The following is a 21,577-nucleotide window of genomic DNA, read 5'->3' as shown; positions in this document are numbered from 1 at the left end:
ACTCGAAAGTCCGAGTGTCGATTTTCACAAGGACTTTGTTTTGTACTTGTGTTGGATAATTTCCAATTTATTAGAGGAAAAGATAAGATGAGATATAAAAGATAAATTTAAAATAACAGAGTATAAAATAATAACTATTAATAGAAAACAAAAGAAATAGTAGGGAATTCAATGAGATGGGAATGTTAGGACCTAACATGCCTTATTTACCTAAGATGTATTATTTGTGATTTTTCTCTATCAATCAAGTGAATTTATCCTACCTACATCTATTAGAATACTTATCCATGATGTCTTACGATGACAAGTCTATTTTACATATCTATCTCTCAAATGTCTTTGCAAAGAGTCAATAGATAAAATGCATGAAGTTTTAATTCTAAATGTTTGTTTTGATGCATGGACATAATACAATCACTCTATGTCTAACAATGATTTTATTAAGATACCATTTCCTTTTAGTTCCATTAGAAATTATCTTTTGTCGAGCGACTAATTCCTACAACATATGCATGCAAGACATTCCTTGTATTTCTATTAAGGATTATCCTTTGTCGAGCACCTAACCCCCAAAAATGATGCAAGGATGAATGATGCTTGGAATTAAAAGTAAGAAAAAATAATAAGAAAAAAAAACCTGTTTGCATTGATAAATATGAAGTGTACAATACATTTTTTGACTTTTTAGGCCTGTCAGACCCTAACTAAGGGTTTAGCCTCTCATAGTCATAAGGGGCCTTACACTAGAAAAGGAGCATAGGAACTAATGGAGGAGAAGAGATGAAAAGAGGGAATAAAAAATGACAAAAGAGAAGAAAGAATCCTTAAGGGAAAGTTCTTAGGCTTTGGGTGTGTATTAGAGTGCTCTGAGACTCCGTGTGTCTTTTTTCTTTGACTTGACTCCCTTTTTATAGTTGCTAGAGTGAACTTGGACTTCACTGCCTTTTTATAGTTGCTAGAGTGGACTTGTGTCTGATGTAAAAAATCTTCCTTATTTATATTTTTGATATTTTCTGGATCTTTTTTGTTTTTAATCCCACATTTTCATATTTGCAAGCCATAAATAAGAAAAATATCAATTCCTAACATTTAAGCAAAAAATAACTGTTAAATAAATATTTTTAAAGATATTTTCAATATATTTTTATTATAAAAAATAACTCATATTTAGCAGTTATCAGATAACTTAAGATGTGTTAATGCAGAAAAAAATTAATGATCTATTGAATACACATTTCGATTGTGAAAATATGGAAAAAAAATTATTCAATTGGCAAAACATAGTCATTACGAATGGTAGCATAATAAAAAACAGCAACAACCAAACAAGAACAAACACAAAATTAAAGGGGCCGACCTCCTAAGTCAACACCCAGAATCACCACCTTCAATTTCCTACAACTTGAAAGACGCCTCTATTTCAACTAAATCAACATGATAGAGTCCTAAAAATGTCAACAATCAACCATCTTCAATGAAATTAATCTTCAAAACAAAACCCTACAAAGACAACGTATGGCTTATCTTTCTGTCTGGAAAGGCAAAACAATATTTGAAGTTTGTAAATGGCATTCTTGTCTTTTCATTAAAGTAATGACAAAATCGTCTTTCTATGTTAACTTAAATAAAATGTTAAAAATTTTAAATACCAACCCACTTGCGATACCCAGTTTGTATTTCCTTGACCACAAAACACAAGGAATTTAAGTGACCATTGTAGCCTGGGCCCACCATTACATTGATAAAAAAGTATCTATCAACTTTGTTGACGACTAATATTCGTTGAAGAATCTGATTAACCATCTTCAATAGGATCTCTTCTTGCAATCACATTTTTCCATCTATAAAACTTGAATTTGAAAGCTTACTTAAGATAATCGAGTCCGGTACCACTCGACAACGACTTGTTGGTTTGATTGCAATTTTGGATTGTCTTATTTGACAACAATAAAAAAAAAAAAACTTGTTTTTGCATGGTTCCATTTGGTCTGCAACCGAAAAAGCTTGTGGTGGGTTTAGGGTTTCTACTTATCCCTGGTTTTAGCTGAAAAAATAGTTGCAAAATAAGCTGATTGATACAAGAAGAGAGGAAAATGTAGCTTTTAAGAATGTATTGTATACTTTAACCGTATAAGTGTTTTAACCTCTTTCTCTCATCTTAAACTAATCTAAAGAGTTTTCAATTTAAAAAACTGTCAAACATTTTCTACTTCATTTTTATATTTCTTATTTTAAACCTTAACTTTAAAACAAATTTTAAGCTAAAAAAAATACTAGGCCAAACATATTGCATGCCATATCATTTAATTTTTCCTATATTATAAATCTGAATTCTCTTATTTGAATAAGAATGCTTTTAGAAATTATTCTCACTCTCATTATCATAAAATTACATCTCAAAAACTTAACCAGAAGCATTTAAAAATTATACCATCAACAGTAAACGTTAGCCAGTACCCAACTCCTATTTTACCCGGTGGAAAAACAAAAGTCACCCCAATTTAATTCCCACTGATATGTTATTTCATTCATGTTTTTGTTTTCTTTCTATTGCTTTTTTATAAGAGGGGAGGTATGATGCACACGGATAAACTTCTAGCAAAGAAATCAGTATGCTTTTCACAATATTAACGAATATGAATGAGTTCTACTTCACACTTCCATTGATGAATCACTTCATCTCAATGGAAATCAGATAACAAGAATGGAGCAACTTGAGGAGCACAATCCTCCAATTGCCTCAAATTAAATGGCCTACCCACAAAAAAGGAAGGGAAAAAAATAACTTTACAATTATGTTAAACACAAAGTTGCATATCTTACGATATATATTGGAGCCGACAAATAACAATTGGCTACTATCCCAAACAGCCATAAACCTAAAGCCATGCGCAAGCATTTGGCTAAGCTCTGCTCGGGTGTATATATAGGCCAACGGGAAGAGAAGAAATGCTGGCACAAATTGTAAGGGCAATCTGAACTTTGAACTCTCACATTATGATGCAATTACACTTTGCTTCAAGCTTATCTGGAAGAGGCTTCATGTTGTCTACTTTGTTTGGAAGCCCAACATTGCGTGTCGAAGACTCATCAATATTTTCATCATTCTCAATCTTGGAAGGGGATTTTACATCGGTTTCCACCATCTTTGACCTTGCTGCCTTCTGGGGTTTCATAGCACGCTTGCCAGCAGTTCGGCTGCGTGAGTCCTTTGTATTGGAATTGGGTTTAGCCAATATAGTCACCGTTGGCTCAGAACCTTCCAATTGTTCTGAGTGCTCCTTTTCCATTGCTATCGTTGCAGCCTGATATGCAAGATCAAGGATGATAGTGCTGCAAAAAAGTATAGTATTCGTTGCCTCTTCAAGTGTCAGGCTTCTAGTATTTCCTTTATCTTGACACTCCAACCTAACTGTGGATCCCTCTGGCATAAACCATTAGAAATCTGTCAGAAATTTGCCAAGTACTAATATTTTCTCCACATAAAGCTTTAGCAGATAAAATATATTACAAGCACTAAAGAAACCATGTACAACATAGAGAAGCAGAATCTCTTTTCAATAGAAAACTGAAGCGAACTTATCCTCCCCCACTAATAATAAAGTATTTGATCAGATTTCAGAAAGCTCATAAAAAAGATAGCAAAATACAGCCACAATGTTAGTAGTATGAAACACACAGGTTCCTGCTTACAAGTTCCCTAAGGGCACTGGTTATGGAATCAATAAATAAAATGTTTTTATTGAAAATTACCTAGGGGTTGCATTGGGAATCATGGGGGAATGCATTGTTACACTTTCTAATAAAAAAATTGAATTCTGATTCCTTAACCAGTTCCCTTGGTTAGCGTTTGCCAAACAAAAAAGTTAATCCAAACACAATTTTTAACTGATAAGTTAGAAACTACACTACTAAATTGATGCTGACTATCTTAAGGCAACATAACCATATCCTAATACATCAGGCATATCACTCAAGAGTATTATCCCTGTTATAAAAAATATGTCAAGAAACAACCTTTCAAGGCATCCTAACTCACTCTCTTAGAAATCAAAACTATAAAATTTGAGTAGATCAAACTATTAATATCAGATAGAGCAGGAGAACCTAGAATAGACAGTCATTCTATAAATTTATGTATCCCTTTAAATTGCCCAAAGTTAACATATGACAAACTGTGTGCGCTATGGACGAGTGCATTTGAGAGATACAAGAGAATAATAAAAGATTCTTATAGAAAATTTTCAACTCAATCATCATTGGCAATATCTTCTGTTTGAAATTTCATCCAACAAGCATCATACCTATGCCAAGGGAGTACTTGGAGGCATGGAGCTCGGAAACAGAAGCTGCAAGATAATCACTGGAAGAATTTGGAACATAATGTTCCTGAAAGTCATCAATGGGGCTCTTTGATACCAGCGATGGATCAACATCCACCACACCAGTATCCTTCTGACAACAGTTTTCCACTTTTATTTCTGATTCTTCAATTGTAGAAGTGTTGATAGTTACCAAAGCATTCAGTCCATCAACATTAGAGTTCTCCATATCAAGTTTCTCGTCAAAGGATGACTCTGGATCCTTAACTGATGTTTCCGTATTTAAGACACTGCTTACACTAATACTATCATTTGAAATAGAACTCCCATGATTTGGAAATGATGACACTGAATTGTCGCCATGCTGAACACCAGTAGCTTGGCTTACTAATTCTGAGCTCCAAGCATCAGTTGTTCTGCACCAATCATGATATCCAAGATTATCTTCCCTGAGAACAATTGAACCCATAGAGGAAGAATCAATTGCATCTGCCACTGCATTTTCGGAAGCTTGCATTTCTAGTAGATCTTGAGGTATCTCCTTCAGGATGCTGCATTCTGTATTGCCAGAAGAAGTTTGTTGTGTAGCAAAACCTAATCCATGGTAAGAATAGTTTAACATTCCAGAAAAAGATGAACCAGGGCTTGGAGGCCTGATCCTAACATCATATCCATAGTCTACATCCAATTTCCTGCCACTTGACTGCCTTTGGACATGAAAATCAGAATGTCTTGCTGAGCTGAAATCGGCAGATGATGAGGTAGAATAACTGCTACGCCCAGTTGAGCTTCTAATACTGTTAATGCTGCGTCTTGCAAAAGACAGATCATTGTAAGATAGCGTCATGGCAGTAAAAGTCCGGCCCTGAATTACATGTTCTTTGCTACTGCTTGACCTTTTCAGTAGTACAGAAATGCCAGTGCCTTCCAAGAGGTCCACTTTCAAATTTGAGTGGTCGTTGGAAAGATAAAACTGCTGATCGCCAGAATGATTATCAGGCTTTTTGTAATCAACCCCTGACTGGTCCACCTCAAGCTGATTGGCAGGCATCTGCCTACTTCGCTCCATCAGTGAACTGGAGAGAGAATTTTGTTGCGAGCGGTCCTGAATAAATTCACTGGGAAAAGTTTGACTTTCCACAGCATCTGGTTCACCAAGGGGAAACCTCGTGTTACCCACATCAGTCTCTTGACGCAGTTCAGACAGAAGAGTTAGTTGGTCTGTTTCGGCTGATGGTTTTTCTTCTGCAGGAATGTTGGTAGAATTCACTGAATTGTCACTGGAAAATTGCAAATTTGCCTCTGGGATGACATGTCTCAACAATGTGGTTTTCCTGCTACATTCTGGACACAATCTAAGATTCTTCTCAGTTTGATCTGTGGCCTCAAGAGGGCAACCACAGTTGGAACAAATTGTATTCTCAAAACCACCAGTTTCAGAAATGTCACCTATGACATGGAAAGTTTCTAAACTTTCATTGAATTCTTTGTCAATACCATGATTAAAAGAAGCCTCACATTCAATAGGATCTAAAGCAATCACAGGGCCTCTAGTTTTGGTGTGCAGGATGTCAGCTGATTCATCATTGATCTCATGCCCAATGCTTGTATTTAATCCATCAATTTTATCAGAGGACATACTTCACAAATATCAGTGTATAATATCTTCTCAGTCGCACGTGCCACATCATCTTGATTGTGGTCACTCCCTTCAGTATCTGGGGCAAAACTTGTACCATGATCAGAGCTCACATTGCTGCTTGTTGTGACAGAGGAATTCCTAGATACCAGGGAACGTTGCACAGAATTTGCTTTTCCGACATATAAGGTTGTACTTGGCACACTAGATAAAAGGGGCCTGAACATGTTCTGAGGACTTTTTCTATCCTGCATAGCATTGCAAGTAAGAAGTTTGATTCCAACCAACTATTTGAAGACATTAAGAGAAAAGATCAGGGCAAAAGGTGAGGGGAATAGGGATTACTGAACAAGTTTTTACAATAAAAACTCATGACTAAGAACAGAAAATGTGTTAACCTTGCTATGATAAATTGATAATCATGTAAGTGTGTGCATGTCATTTTATATGTAGCACAATAAACAAACTCATTCATGACTTTATTGAAGCCATTTACTTGAATAATTGTCTTATCATGTGTAGTTTAAAAATAAACTTACTGAGGAAAGAAAACATGCACACAAGAAGAACCAAATAAAGCATTGTACCTAAAAAAGATTATATAGAGAAATAAAGCAAATATCATATCAGAGTTTTGATCATAGGTAGCCTAGAATAATCTAGGATGGTTGGTTCACTCCACTTTCCATTGTAGACTGCTTTGATTTGAACAGAAAAACAATGTTCTAATTTATTAGCATATATCAAAAGGAAAGTGCATAACGGAGGAAAATTGTGTGCACGCATGTGCAAGGTCGGCTCAACATATTTTTAGGCCTAAAACAAATTTGATATAGCCAACTTAGGAACGTCTTATGGGCTGAATTTGGTGAGAATTGATATATTAAGAAACAATCTATTTAGTTGAAATTGATGACTAATTAATTTTTAAGTGAGACAGTAACAAAAAAAATTAAGGACCTTACAAAAGAAAAGTAATTTTTCTTCCAACAGGATTCAAACCCATTCACCAAGGACAAAATTGCACCTTAATTACCACTAAACTAGACCAACTAACAATAAAAATTATATAAATACTAATACTAAATAACTTTTTTTTTTCTGAAGGGCCTAAAACAAGGACTTGGCCTGCCTTATGCTTGGGCCAGCCCTGCTCCTGTGTGCGTGGAAAATGAGTGAAAAAGAGTCCTCGGAAGAGGAAGGGCAACTACCAAATAGGAATACTCAAGATTTATATGGTATGATCACTTGCCAGCACATTAGCAGCAAACTATGGAATGATTATGATAGGAAGTTAAGGGATTATGCAACAAAATACCATTTGCCGGATAGCAGAATCAAAAGATCTTTTAGGAGCAGAACTTGGGGACACCATCCTGGCTGACTTCTTGGAAATTGAATGAGATTTGCTGTTGGAAAATGAACCATCCCTTCTTGAAGCAAATCGGTCTAGACTACCCACTGGGATGGACTGAAGAGAGTCCAGATCATCATCACTAGAAGATACAATAGAACCTTTGCTGCATGAACTAAACTGGTCTCGATCATGACTACGAATATAACTGCTGCTCCTGGAAGGAGTTGGAGACATTGATTGCCTACCAAATTTAGAAGTAGAATCCCTACTATTTTTTGATGCTGGAGATGAACCTCTCACATATGATGCTGGTTGATCAGCCAAAGAGGTACGGAGATTGAGAGGAGCTTCAGAAGAGAAACCAGGAATATTAGTTTGCCATGTTCTTATCTTTGGTGAAGCAGAGTTTCCATGGCTTGTCTTAACAGGGGAAGTTCTCCTAATCCCCGATGAGAATGCAGGACTACTGGAGCCAGTGCGGATTTGCCGAGGAGTAGGAGTGGAAGGCCTAGGAGCAGGTGTCGTGGGCTTAGTTGGAGGTGGAGATGGTCTTCTTGTTGGAGTAGCATGTCGTAAAACTTGAGTTGGACTAGAATTTGGTGTTGATGAAGACCTTCCCCTCGATTGCAATGTATTATTCCCAGAATGAGGGGATGAACTTAAACGACTTGGACTTGCACTAACCCTACTGCTTTTGTAACTTCTCTCTGTCTGAAAGAGGACATCCAACAAAAGATGGATAATGAGTAAAACAATAACTAAATTTTTCATAAAGAGGAGAAAAAGACAAGGAATTTTTATTTAAGAGGCATTTGTGCATAAAATGGATTTGAAAGCACACCGTAGATGATCTTGATATGGAAATAGGTTTACTTCTTGGCCTTCCTCTGCTTACAACATTTATTTCTGGCGGTTCGTCATCTAAAGAAGGAAATAGTGGTGTGTCTGGTGGTGTCAATAACCTTTCAATGATTAAAACAGAAACGCGGCATCAGCAAAGTAATATGAAAATCTAATTCTCAACCTTTGCGAAAAACAAAAATGAATTATTGACCAGACAAAATGGTGCACTATTAATGTGAAAGAAACACAATTGCAAACAGTTGGACTTGAAATCATTAAATTTGATCATACAACACAAATGCAATTTAACAAGGAAAAATTCAAAAGACAGAAAAGACTACACACCAATCATAGTCATTCTTGTTACCATCTGTATTAAGCAATTCACTGGTTTCTCCTCGACCGGGAATGGATATCCCAAGCTTGATATCAGGAAAATCTCTCAACTTTGACGCTGTAAATTAATATCCAAAACAAAGGGGAGAAATGAATGAGTATCACCCAAATACAGCAATACAAAAAAAGATACATTCTCTTCTCAAGATGAGAGTAAAAACAAATTACAAAATGAGTCTTCCAAGTCATCCGATGGCTGAAGCAAAAAACTCTCTTCTTCTCTGGACTGCATTTCACTGAACAAAGCAAGATCGTCATCTTTCTCTCTCAAGGGCAATCCGCTTTCAAGACTGCGCCCGCGCTTGTGACTGTCTGATCTTGGCTCTCTACCGGGAGAGCTTCTAAATGATAGGGAAGGTGGCATCTCCACTACCCAATGCAGTGTCCAACAAGAAGTGTCACCTCAAGTTCTCCATACAATCCAAAGACAAAAACCTTCAACACCCTAACCAACAACCAATGATTATTAACACATACCACAAGCTCACACCAAAATTCAATCTCCAAACAACAATATCAGCAAAACCCCACTTTCCTTCACCATAAACTTTCTCCTCAGGTTTCATTACTCCTTGTCTAAACACTTATATCATACCCAGTGTGACTGAGTCAACCAACCCACATACCCCAAAACACAAAACTTACTTTGGCATATTAAAGCAGTAACAGAAACAACTGTACCATTCAAAACGCAATGGCTAACACTCCTGAGCACTCATGCAATAAGCATCCAAAACCAATATTGAAGATACCCCTCAACCTGAAACCCAAGAACATTTGCCAGTAGCAAATCCCAATTATGCCGTTGCCAATACCGGCCAAAAGGGTAGCCCATTCAAACGGCAAAATTCAAGCTTGAGCACCCACTTAGCCAAGTTCAGAGAACACAGCCGGACTTGGTTCACCAAATTCTCACCCAAGTTCGAAGATTAAAAGACAAAAAAATAATAAAAACAAAAACAAAAAAATAGAGCTTAAATGCCAATTACAATGCGTCGAATGTTGTCTCAGACACCTGGCTATACAGCAGCATTCATGGCTTCTTCAGAGCAACCAAAAAGTACAAATCAGAACCAGTGTGATCCAACGGTTCCAACAAACTCTAAAAAAAATCCATTATTATCTCTCCCACACAATCCTTTTTTTTTTTTCAGTTCTGAAAAAATAACAATATTAATACTCAAGTACTCAACGAAAACCTTTGTTGTTGTCCTTCGATAATTTCATTTGTTGTTTTTTCCTAAACAGCAAGCATTCTTTCCCTTTATTTTTCTTCTCTCTCTTAACCTTTTCTTTTCATTTTTTTTAAATTTCTTGTTTTCTTATTTTTATAATTTTGTGTTTGCGTATAAGAATTAAAATGCTAATTAGTCGATTTTGATGTTTTGGATTTTTAGTTCTACTTGTTATTATAGCTTATGAACTGTTTTCTACCTTTTTAATTGCCAACATAAATGGGATTGAAATTTCAATGAGATATTAATCAATATTTATAATTGTGCTGGTCGAAGGTTATGTTATGTGTCGTGTGAATATTCCGTTAATGCCTACGGTGTTACTACTAATAGTACTAGTACATTGAAGCCAAGTTTCGACTTTTGGACCCTTCATCGCATGAACGGACCACGTAATATTAATGGCGTTGGAATTTATTGGGGTCAATTTTTGGGACTAAGCTATTAAATTTCTTATCACATTCTGTAAATGTACGTCACGTAGATCCGTAGAGCAACCAATAAGTTTTAACTTGTTGAACACCCTAAAAGGAGTACTATACTCGTAGTAAAATTCTTCTAAATTTCAACTTCTGACTACTAATGGACAAAATAATGGGGCTTTATAAAGATTCGTCTATTTAGCATTAGCATAATTTATAACAATCTTAAGACACGGCAAAAGACACCCAATATGTGTATAATAAAGTCCATCATCCCAAGAGGACTGAACCATCACGATCAGGGGTATCATTTTGGTGAGGTTGGCATTTGAAACAAGTTGATATGTCCTAATTAGTTTTTTTTGTGGCCAAAGGTTTCTATCTTATTTTATAAAATAGTGAGTGAATTGGTGACAAACGAAAAGGCCAAGAAAGAAAAAACTTGAGAGGAAAGGAATGAAGACAGAAAAGAGTTGAGTGGGGCAAGGTAGGATAAAGTCAACTTAACTGAGTTATCATTAACCAATAGCTAGCTGAGTACACTAATGCGAAGATTATCGAATCATGTCACTTTAATTGGTAGGTGATGAAGGGAAACTTAAAAGGCTACTAAGCTAATGATTTCAATTGCCTTATGCCTCTATCTCGTGTTTGGTCATAAACACACTTTCCCAAGCCTCGTTTAACTCTGCCAACGGTCGTGGACATTTGTTTTTCCATCAAATACAATACAATAGGGCAGAGAAAACAAGAGGCGAATGCACAATATTCACCATCTTTAAAGGGGAGCTTATCAATGTTATATAAACTACTGTACTAGTTTTTTTCATTCCACGTCTAGTAGTCAGAAATTGGGATAAATGCATAAATATTTATATTCGATTCTCATTTTTGTCATTGTATAATTTTTTTTCTCCTTTTGTTGAGGTGTGAGTAAATTTTTCCAAGTCTGAGAATGCCTATGTCATATTATTGAATGTCATTCGATTTGTAATCATAACAAAAGGTCTATAATGATAACAAAATTTATTAAGAGTTATGGAATAAAAGATCGTTTTTGATTGAGGGGTCGATCAATGGTGTATTTTGTGGCTAAATCCAGAGCAATTACTTATATATTGATTTAGTGATGATTTGAGTGCAGTGATCAATATATTGGTATTAGAATCAAGTGCACATATTGTTTGGAGAAGTTTGAAGGACATTTGAATACTTGTTCATATGAGGATTTGATTGTCAATTTGAAATTAAATGGAATATATGATAAAGGTAGAGTGCTAAAGTATTTATATTGATTGGTTATGTCAATATAACAAACAAATTGAAATTTACCTGATAGCTAGCCTCCAATAACATGGACAACAACAAACATGTTAGCTGCAGCAATGAGCCAAGCGGGCGTGTCTAGTGTGATGAGGATATTATCGTCGACAGAGTTGCCAAATATATAATATCCAATGAAGGCCACAGGAAGATAGCAAAAGGCAACTCCTAAATATGCAACTATAACTCCTTTCCACATGGCTTTCTTGGAAGGTTTCTCAGGAGTAGAAGGTATTGTTGCTTGGATTTCCAAAACCACATTGTGACCTGCATACGAGAATGCCACCTCTCCCATGGCCAACATGAAGTTGAATACACCATCGGCAGTGCTGTGGGCTTTGTAGCTATAGTCCACATCTGGTAGTTTTCCCTTGCCAATGGAAGCCACCCAAGCAATGGTTGAGTAACTGTACATAATATTATAACAATAACAACTAGTAAGGAATTTTCAAAAGGATCAAATTAGTACACCCAAAACAACATGCATAAACATAAAATTGAAAGGTAGAGAGGAGTTAGATTACGCGATAGACATGACTGCTGTGACCTTATATACGATATATGTGCCAACCTGAACAATATTGTTGAGGAACCACAATGTAGAGACCTAACGAGCCATGAACAATTACATAAGGAAATTTGACACGCACTTTAATCTAAAACCTTAAGGTTTCGATTTATGAATCTTCTCCTCACTTATATGGTGCTCAACTTTTTCACTTTTGATGTGAGACTTCACCTCACACTTGTACTCCAACAATCTCTCCCTTAAGTGTGAGTCTCTTTCACATGATAGTCTCCCCACGGAAGTCATTATCATTCACGAGTATAACCATTAGAGCTCACATGCTCTAGTTACTTGCGGTACTTGCACCGTTGTCAGGAAGACTTTCGATACAAGAGATCCCCAAGATTAAGGATTCATCGTCGCCTTCTTATTCGTCTAAACTGATCACCAAGTCGAACCATCGACTCTAATATCAGTTGTTGGAGAATTCGAGGAGAGTAAACATTGAAAAGATTTACACCAATAAATCATAAACAACCACATAAGGAAACTTAACACTACTACACTTTAACCCGTAAAGCTTAAGTTTACAAAACCAAAGATAACAATCCAATAGGAGGTCCTAATGTTTTGACAGGGGCAAACCGTGTCATGAAACTTCTTTAGCGATGTTCCTCCTGTGACCATATATACAATGCATGTGCCAACCTGAACAAGTAGTTGTTGAGGAACCACAATGTAGAGACCCAACTTCTCACCAAAGGCATGCTGCCCCAATTCATGATACCTATCCAATCTCACACCATGCAGGTATCATTTCGTGCATCTCAACCATTTGCCATAGGGTAAACAACGTGATCACCCATGACAAGAGTAGTATAACTGTCCCCGGACCCTTGTTAATGCATCACAATTCATGTTAATTCCATATCATCTATAAAGCATCAATCGTTCAATATATGACGCAGTCATTGAAAGTGTGACTAGGTACAAGTTAGCATCATAGTTTAAAGTTTAAGAGGACGTACGTACCAACCCATCATAGACATGGCATAAGGAAGAGTGAGGACACCAGCACCAACCATGGCGGTGATGTTGTGGAAGGCTGAGTACCACCATTTGGCATTTCGGGAGGCAGTGACAGGAAGCCAATCATTAATGGCCTTTCTATCAGCATTAGCAATTTCAGTTTCAGTGGCCACCATTTTGCCCCCTTCTCTTAGTTCCTACCCAACGAACCACTTCAAAGGTCTTACACTAGTTTGATGCTTGTAAGTTGTAATTTTGACAACCTAGTCTTACACATTTAAACCCACAATTCCCATAAAAATCGGAAAGTACATGGTAGTTGAAACATAACTATAAATCTAGCACGTATGGTGGATCTACTTGTGCTAGCTAGTTTCACGTTGAATGTATGATCACTCATTCAAACATGCATTTCGATTTGTAGTGTCACAGTTCGGAGTTGAGAGCATTTTTCACGTGTTCTTTTATCTGCACATGCGTTGTTTCTGCTATTCTATTTCTCAGGAGTTGTCTCTCTGTATTACACTATTCATACTACATGAATTTGCACAAACAAACATTTTTCATTTATTTATTGGATAAAAGGAAATCGTCTTTGGTGACATGATGGATAATAGGCGATTTAATAAGTCTGGATTATTATTATTATTGTTATATATCCAACTTCGCTTTCATCTTATCCCCATCTCAATTTTTTAATCTCATTTTTTATTCTTTTATTGTTACATTATTTAGTATATCGATCTATGTTTCTTTTTTCTTGTGTTTGTTTCCTTTTAAACCCTGGAGATGGATCCTCTCCAAATAAACGTTACTAGATGAGATCTTAGTCCTTTAATAAATACCATTATATAATACTGTTATAATAAAATGAGAAGTTAGAAAGAATTCTTAGTGAAATCTTAACATTTGAAAATCTCAATTTTTCTTCCATGTGAGAGAATCTTTTCCCCTTTCTCTCCATTCCACTCCTACATCCAAAACATAAGATTTGCGTTGAGCTTTATTTTTTTCCCCATTTCTTCTCTCCTTCCATTCCTCTCTAGCCAGAGCTTGCGGTGCCTTTTACCAATTCTGGTCTACTACCTTGCTTTGTGCTATTTTTCTATATAATAATAGAAGACCATGTATGGTTTGTTATTTTGATTAGTTTATGATTTTTTTAATTAGTTTATAAGATTATTTGTAAGTTTTAACATACACACACTTCATGATTAGCTTTTTTACCTTTAATATTTAATAAATTTCATTTTCTTAATATAAATATTATTAGTATTATCATTTGAATTGTTACATTATTTATACTATTTATTTTAATTTCTAATAAATGTTTTATCATTAAAGTAAAAGGGTATAAATTTAAAATTGATTTAGAAGTTCAAACTATAGTTATGTAAATATATTTTATCTATGAAACAAAACTAAAACTTATATAAAAATCTTATAATATATTTTTGACTAAAATATGTTTTATGTCCCTAATAAATAACCAATTTTTGTTTTAGATTCTTGATAAATGATCAATTTTTGTTTTTGGCTAAAAGTTTTGATTTATCATGAATCCTTTGCATTGAAAAAAATTATTAGGGGCCTAAAAAAATCAATCATTTATTAAAGATCTAAAACATATTCAAACTTAGATTTTTTTAAGTTTATTTATAATTATTAATTAAATTAACAATTATAATTTTATTACATACTTCTAATTTAATAAAAAAAAATTGCTATGCAAATGCGACAAATGCCCAAAATCACAAGCACTATCCTAATCTTAGAAAACAGTAGCTGCCATGTCAGTTTGAATATTCACAGAAAGTAACGCTATGGAGAATTTAAAAGATTCTCATATCCACCCCATGTCAAGATTGATGCCATTTTACACTAAAGCTTGTCAGCAGCTGAGTTGCATTCCCTCAAAACATGGTAAGTTAGTGCTAGCTATAAGGATGAGAGATTAAGAATGACCGAAGTTTGACACATCCTTGCTCACAAAATTATACTCAATAAATTGTCAAAACTAAAAATTGGAGGAAAGAAAAATCTAAAACACAACTTAAACATTCTCAATCTAGTATACAATGGAATTTCAGTTTGTGTGTGGGACATCTCAATGATAAAGATGTTGTATGATCAATGGTTATCATTATATGCTTAAAGTGCATTTCCTCATTATAAGTAGAACGACTGAACTTTTGATTTAAATGGAGTATCATAACCAATTCTTCTAAGTCTATTGATTCTATATCACGAATTCTATATTTTCAAGAAGAAACAACAGTGAAAATTCTGCCTTAAAAGATGTTTACGTTTGAATCACCTCAACAGTTAAACACGTCACAACTATGTCGCTGTTAACAATAGACAGCTTATTTTGGTAGTAATTTTGTGCAGATACTCACATTATTGGGCGATCACTTTTGCTGTGGCTCTCATGTTGCTATGGAGCAATGATAGACTCTTTTCTCAAAAGATTTCATCTGCTACGGATATTGCAGCAAGCTTTTCTAGTATGGCTTATGGCGTGGTCCAAAGTCTCAACCATGATTTTCTGATGAGTGAGAGAGGAGTATGCATAATTTGAAACTATGGTTGAAAATAACAGGTGGTAGGGTAGACACATATAAGTTAGTTGAGTTTATTTTAAAGAAATAATTATTTTTATTTTTTACAACTTTGATAGAAATCAGGTTATTAGAGAATCTCCAAAAAGCACTTGCCAACTACATGCTAAGTGGCAAATTCTGACAAGAAAAGCTTAAGAAGCATTGGCTAACATTGGTAGTCGAATTTGGACTTGGCAGTTAACTTTCAAAGTATAGTTGAACACAGAACATATATTATCAGTATCATTAATATTAATTATTATTGTTGCATATTCCACATGAACTTTTTAAACGTGATCAGCACAAACTTTTTCAAAGCTCCTATTTAACATTTATGCAACTAAAGAACTAAAATGCTTGGAACTGCCATTTGACATCGTGCAGCTATTTGCATCCTCCAAAGCCTGGCCATGTGCTCCAAAAGAAAAATATCGATTCATCAGTTTCTTATTGAAAGAGCCCTGCTTATAGCTCAATTGTAGTGTGCCATCACCATCCATTGGTCGATTGGAGCAAGAGGGTCCCATTATATCAACACGTTTTTGCTTATTATTCGAAGAATGAGAAGAGATAGATAGTTCTTGAAAAAGATTAGATGTTGAATGAACAGGTAGAGGCATTTGTGGCTTTACCTTAATCACACCTTGTACTAGACCTGCATGAAAATGTTTTTTGGCTGAAGGACTAGGAAGATAAGTCCTTATAGATAGTGTTCTTTTGTTGTTTGGAAGAGAACACATTTTTGAGTATCTTTGCCTCAATGGGATTGGAAAGTCTTCCAAGTTGTTCCTTGAACCGAAGGAATTCACAGAAACATCATCTTCTAAATCTGAGGCTGCTTCTTTTGTGTCTCTTCTTCTAGAACTTTGGAGCAGAAACTTTAAGTGCCTTGCACCATAATTGACAGAACTAGACTTGCTGTTACATGGGGAATTGGCTGTGTCATAGTTGTTTATTTCACTTGACCATGAATTTGATTCTACACTTGCCTGATCATAATTGGAATCACATGAATTCTCAATGCCTGTGTATAACAATATCTCAGAATCTGGTATTCTAAATGATGTTCCGGGACTGCCTCCAATACCATGAGTCCTAAGATGCTTCACAAGGGCATTTCTCGTCACATAGTCCTGATAATTAGAGATCCCTCCAGCTGAAATTAACTGCTTGATTAAGATTTCAGAAGATGCTGATCGTGATTTTAGTCTAAGATGATCCAAGGGGGTCATCCCATCAGCATCGCGAATATTCAAATCAATTGATGGAAAAGACATCAGTAATTCCACTACATCACATTGGATATTATGAATCACAGCAACATGAAGAGCTGTTCTTCCATCATTGTTCCTGACATTGATGATGTCCTTCATGTTCACAATCTTTTCACTTGTCAGTTGCTTCATGAGCTCAGTGTGCTTGTCCAGTCTACAGAAACCAGGGCTTCTGAAACCAGCCACTACCATGTGAAGAAAAGTATCTCCATAGTGATTGGTTAACGTTGCTAACAAGGGAGATGCTCCAACCAGAATCTCTACCACGGGTAAGTAACCTTTGTAAGAGGCCACATGTAATGCTGTATTGCCTTGAGCATTAGCTGAGTTGATGATATCATAGGATTCAATTAGATTTCTCACCACCTACATCATCATTAAAATAATGAAAATAAGTAACAATAATTTATTAACCACGAAGAAGATGCAAAAAAATTTGGACATACAAAACATTTGTAGCATCAACTGCCCCCAGAAATATTTAACATTTAACTCTGATTTTAGTCTCTTATACAAGACTCCAAGGTTTGCACCCCGAGTCAGGTGCCAAAAGGAGCCAATTGGAATAAAGCATTGAGAATCACAGAAAGAGGAATTCACACAATTGTGTGTAGTACTATCTGAGCAGTTCACTAAATATTTTATATTTCAGATTCATCTTTGAGGAGCCTGATCTATTGCGAAGCTTGATAACTCAACGAACTAGATGTTCTGTAGTATCTATAAACATTTTTTATACTCCACTTATGTAGTTATTAAGCCTCCCTGGTCAAATGAAGAAAAAAGGGCATTCCAGTGATCCATAAAATAAACCAGGCTTTTCCATAATTTATTAAGGATCTAATATCTATGTCCTTAGGACTTCTAAGTATAACAATACCATTAAACACGTAGGGCTTCTGAATTTTCTACTAGCACATTCAAAGTGTGTTTGGTTTTCCTTTGAGAATCTCCAAACCATGATTTAGGCATAAGTTACTTTCACCCAAACCATAATTTGGGACTTTTTCACCAAAACCAAAACATGCACCAACTACTAAGGCTGTGTTTGAACTTCCATTTACTCATGTTGAACGCCAACAATCCATGAGAGAGGAATTGGTGTTCAAACGTGCCTTGGAAAGTGGAATTGAGATAAAACAAACACACTCTACTCTTAAGTAATGTGCCTCACCTCAACCTGGCCTCTTGCAGCTGCTGCATGCAAGACAGTACATCCTAGGGCATCTCTATAAGACAAAACCTGAGAAACAGAAACACTTCCTAGAATCTGCTTCAGTATTTCCCAATTCCCTCCTCTGGCAGCAGCATGAATGGCCCTATTCATCACATCCCTCTTGAAAACCTTAGAACCTTCATCCAACTTCTCTTCCAATTCTGCTTCACTGCCACCAAGGCACTCCTTTCTTGAAAGAGCAGAATGAAGCAGGAGCTTAAAGACCTCACAGTTCTTGCCCCTGGCTGCAGCATAAAACATGTCAGTGACACCATACTCTCCCTCACCAAACACCAAAAGAGGGTCTCTCCCCAACAACTCAAGAACAAAGTCTACATCCCCAGCCGAAGCAGCAGTGTAGAGAAGCCATCCACCATAGCCTGCAAGGATAAGAGAGTTGTGCCCTCTTCCTGTCTCACACTCAATCATAAGATTCCTTGCAACCTTGGACCGGCACTTGGCAACATCCTCAAACTTGGACTCATCGTCCCACACGGCTTCAAGGCGGCGAATTCGGCGAAGGGAAGTGAGCTTAATGAGGAGGTTGGTGTCAAGGTGGAGAAGCTCAGTGACCAGATCATAGAGGCCATTTGCAGCAGCATAATCAATTGGAGATGCATACCACCATCGGTCTCCTGTGCTCTCCCAACGAAGAGGGAAGTTTGAAGGAGGCATAGTAGTAGTAGTCCAAATTAGAGATGACCCTTTTACAACAAAGGAGACTCACTACCACTTTGTTCAATTCTAGTAGTTGCAAGCAGCACTGTAAAGATGCCTTTAAGACCCCTCATAAAAGCAAAAAGTGAAAGCACACACCACTAACAGAATATATGCTTATTCTCTTGGACTAGAAGTTGTTGAAAAATGAAAATGAAAATGAGAAATTCTAGGAACTGAGATTAATTAACCTTGTAAACAGTGAAGTACAAGGAAACAAAAGTTGGAATCCGTAGTTGGCCAACATGGCATGAACTTAAACAGTGTTCTGGCTGAAGTTGAAGTTGGGGTGGTAAAAGCAAAAACGCTCAAGGGAAGAAAAAAGAGATAGCACCAACTATAAACTGTTGTGGCAATGTGTTAGATGACAAGAGGAAAATGGCCACTAGATAGGATTTGTGAGGGAGGCCACGCACTTGGGAAAAGTTAAAAAAAAAAAAAGGCTTAGAAAGATTGAGATTCTCTGGTCCGTGAGTTCACAGCCAAAGATGATATTTTTATTAAAATTATTGAAATTCCGTAGACCCCACCTTGTTGGAGGTTGTTTTCATTCACTTAGGAAATTTCAAGGATCGTGTCATTATTTGTACACATTTAGCTGGGCACATTAAAATGAGAGATTTAGAAGGGACACAGATTTTTTTGTTCTTTTAGTTTAAGGAGCAATTTTGCCTTCCATACATAATTGATTTTCAAGACTTGGACATCGAAATTTATCGGCATGCTCTGAAATTTGGTAGCCATAAAGTTTTGTGGTGTTAGCAATTTGGAGCGTGAGTTTTGCATACCAGAAATAGAGATGCCGCTAGGGACATAACAACGTGAGTTTTACGCCTTGTGGCTTATTTGGAAAAGAGGGGAGGGAACAAAGAAAGGCACTTTAACCATTTTGTCTGTGTATATGCTAAATGGAATGCATGCATGTAGTATTAAAAAAGATAACAATAATAATGTTTAATAATTATGCACATCTTACAGTTTCTGTAATGAATATGGTTGTCCTTTCTTGGTACCCATCTTAGACTCAAATGGCATGACCTATACATGCCAAAGAGATAGCACGTATTGCCTCCTGTAAAATATACTTACCTTTTTAATTGAAAAAATTGACTATACGTCTAATACACTTGCAGGTGAGAAAAATGTATAAATATTAGAGAAGTAAAATAAATTTGATTAGCTAAAGTTGTTAAATTACATATGAATTTAACGGAAGAAATTAAAATCTTTATGCAATCTTGTGGAGTACAAAATAAAAGAGAAAATCTTTATGCGATCTTGTACAAATTAAAAGAAATTTATTACAAAAGAGATAAAGTTCTCTCATCTCTGTATATATCTTTTTTTTTGTTCTGTTCACAAAATTCGTATCCTGAACGTCACTTGAAGACTTTATGATGGTGAATTTTTAAATACGATTACCTTTTTTTAAAAAAACTATTGATATAATTTAAAGAGATAAAGTTCTCTGTATCTTAGTTAGTTACTCTTTTTGTTTTTTCTTTATTGCGTCTAAACAAATTACTATAGTGTGGCCTGCATTATGGACATTCCCCTTGGGATTGAATGACACAAAACAACCTACTTTTTGTACTGTAGAGGAAAAGATAAAGAAGACGGTCATATTCTGATTCTCTCAAACTCGATGAAAACGGAAGAAACGCACGAGACCCGTAGATGTCGCTTGCCACAACGAAAGGTTTTTTTTTTTTTACTACTATTCATGTTAAGACTAGGCTAGGGTGGTCAAATTTAAGATTCAATGATCTCTGTGTGTCGGTTTTGGTTGATTTTAGTTAAATTTAATATTCGATTCAATTAAATTTAATTAGCTTGGTTCAGTTCGATTTTCATAATTTTTTTTTAAACTCAATCCAACTTTATGGATAGTTCGATTTGATTTTAGCCAACGGATTATCTCTTTAAATCTTATCTTTATTTTTTCTTAGAACAATTATTTCATATCATGATTCATCTAAATATCAAATACAATTAACATAATATTATCATATGTCTGAAAATAGTAAAATTGATTCATTTAGTATATTAACATAATATTCTAAAATAGACTAATACAAATTAAAACAAAATATTTTTAAACGGGATATACTATAATAGTCTGGATCACAATTATTTTCTACAAACTAATTTCTTACCATAAATTTTGCTATACAATAACTAGATATGTTACCGTTAGATTTGTTAGAACCAAATTTATTGAAATAAATGAAAAAAATATGATTCATCAATATTATAAACACGATAGAAAAATAAATATGAAAAAAAGTAAAACAAATAACAATGTATTTTAAAGTAATACTTTAAGAAGTCTCAACTATAGCAGTCACAACACTTGTGGTTCTAATACTTGGAATCTTAATAGTAGTTGTATTTAAAGTCAAACTAAACAATTCTAAATTTCTTTTATCAGTTTTGATCAAATCTATAAATCTAAACTCGTGACTTAATCCGTACATGAAAGGATTTAATCGGTTTAATTTGGTTTTGACCCAAATACATAAATGATCAAACCCCATACAAACTGTTCTAATCGGTTTGGGTCAATTTGGATTTACGAGTGACCCATACCCATGAACACCCCTAGACTAAGGGTTGATTTATACTTTTTCATTGTTCTAACTAATGAATAATTTTAAATTTTTCTAAATTTTTTTCTGACTAACCTTTTTACT

General features: G+C 35.3%; 1 protein-coding gene and 2 pseudogenes across 1 annotated transcript; all 3 read right to left on the bottom strand.

Annotated features, from left to right (window-relative positions):
* Positions 1-2,593: 2,593 nt before the first annotated feature.
* On the bottom strand, positions 2,594-9,794 carry LOC114412807 (annotated as a pseudogene).
* Positions 9,795-11,496: 1,702 nt separating this feature from the next.
* Positions 11,497-13,232, bottom strand: LOC114411539 (annotated as a pseudogene).
* A 2,658-nt stretch (positions 13,233-15,890) lies between these two features.
* LOC114412806 lies at positions 15,891-19,263 on the bottom strand. Its single transcript, XM_028376857.1, has 2 exons — positions 18,126-19,263; positions 15,891-17,317 (listed from the first exon to the last, which is right to left on the bottom strand). The coding sequence occupies exons 1-2, from the start codon at positions 18,840-18,842 to the stop codon at positions 16,010-16,012; spliced, it is 2,025 nt and encodes a 674-aa protein (XP_028232658.1). The 5' UTR covers positions 18,843-19,263; the 3' UTR covers positions 15,891-16,009.
* Between the last annotated feature and the right edge of the window lie 2,314 nt (positions 19,264-21,577).

The sequence above is a fragment of the Glycine soja genome, chromosome 5, assembly GCF_004193775.1.
Source record: "Glycine soja cultivar W05 chromosome 5, ASM419377v2, whole genome shotgun sequence".
NCBI lineage: Eukaryota > Viridiplantae > Streptophyta > Magnoliopsida > Fabales > Fabaceae > Glycine > Glycine soja.
The sequence above is the reverse complement of the archived record's forward strand: the minus strand, read 5'-3'. Positions and strand labels throughout refer to the sequence as shown.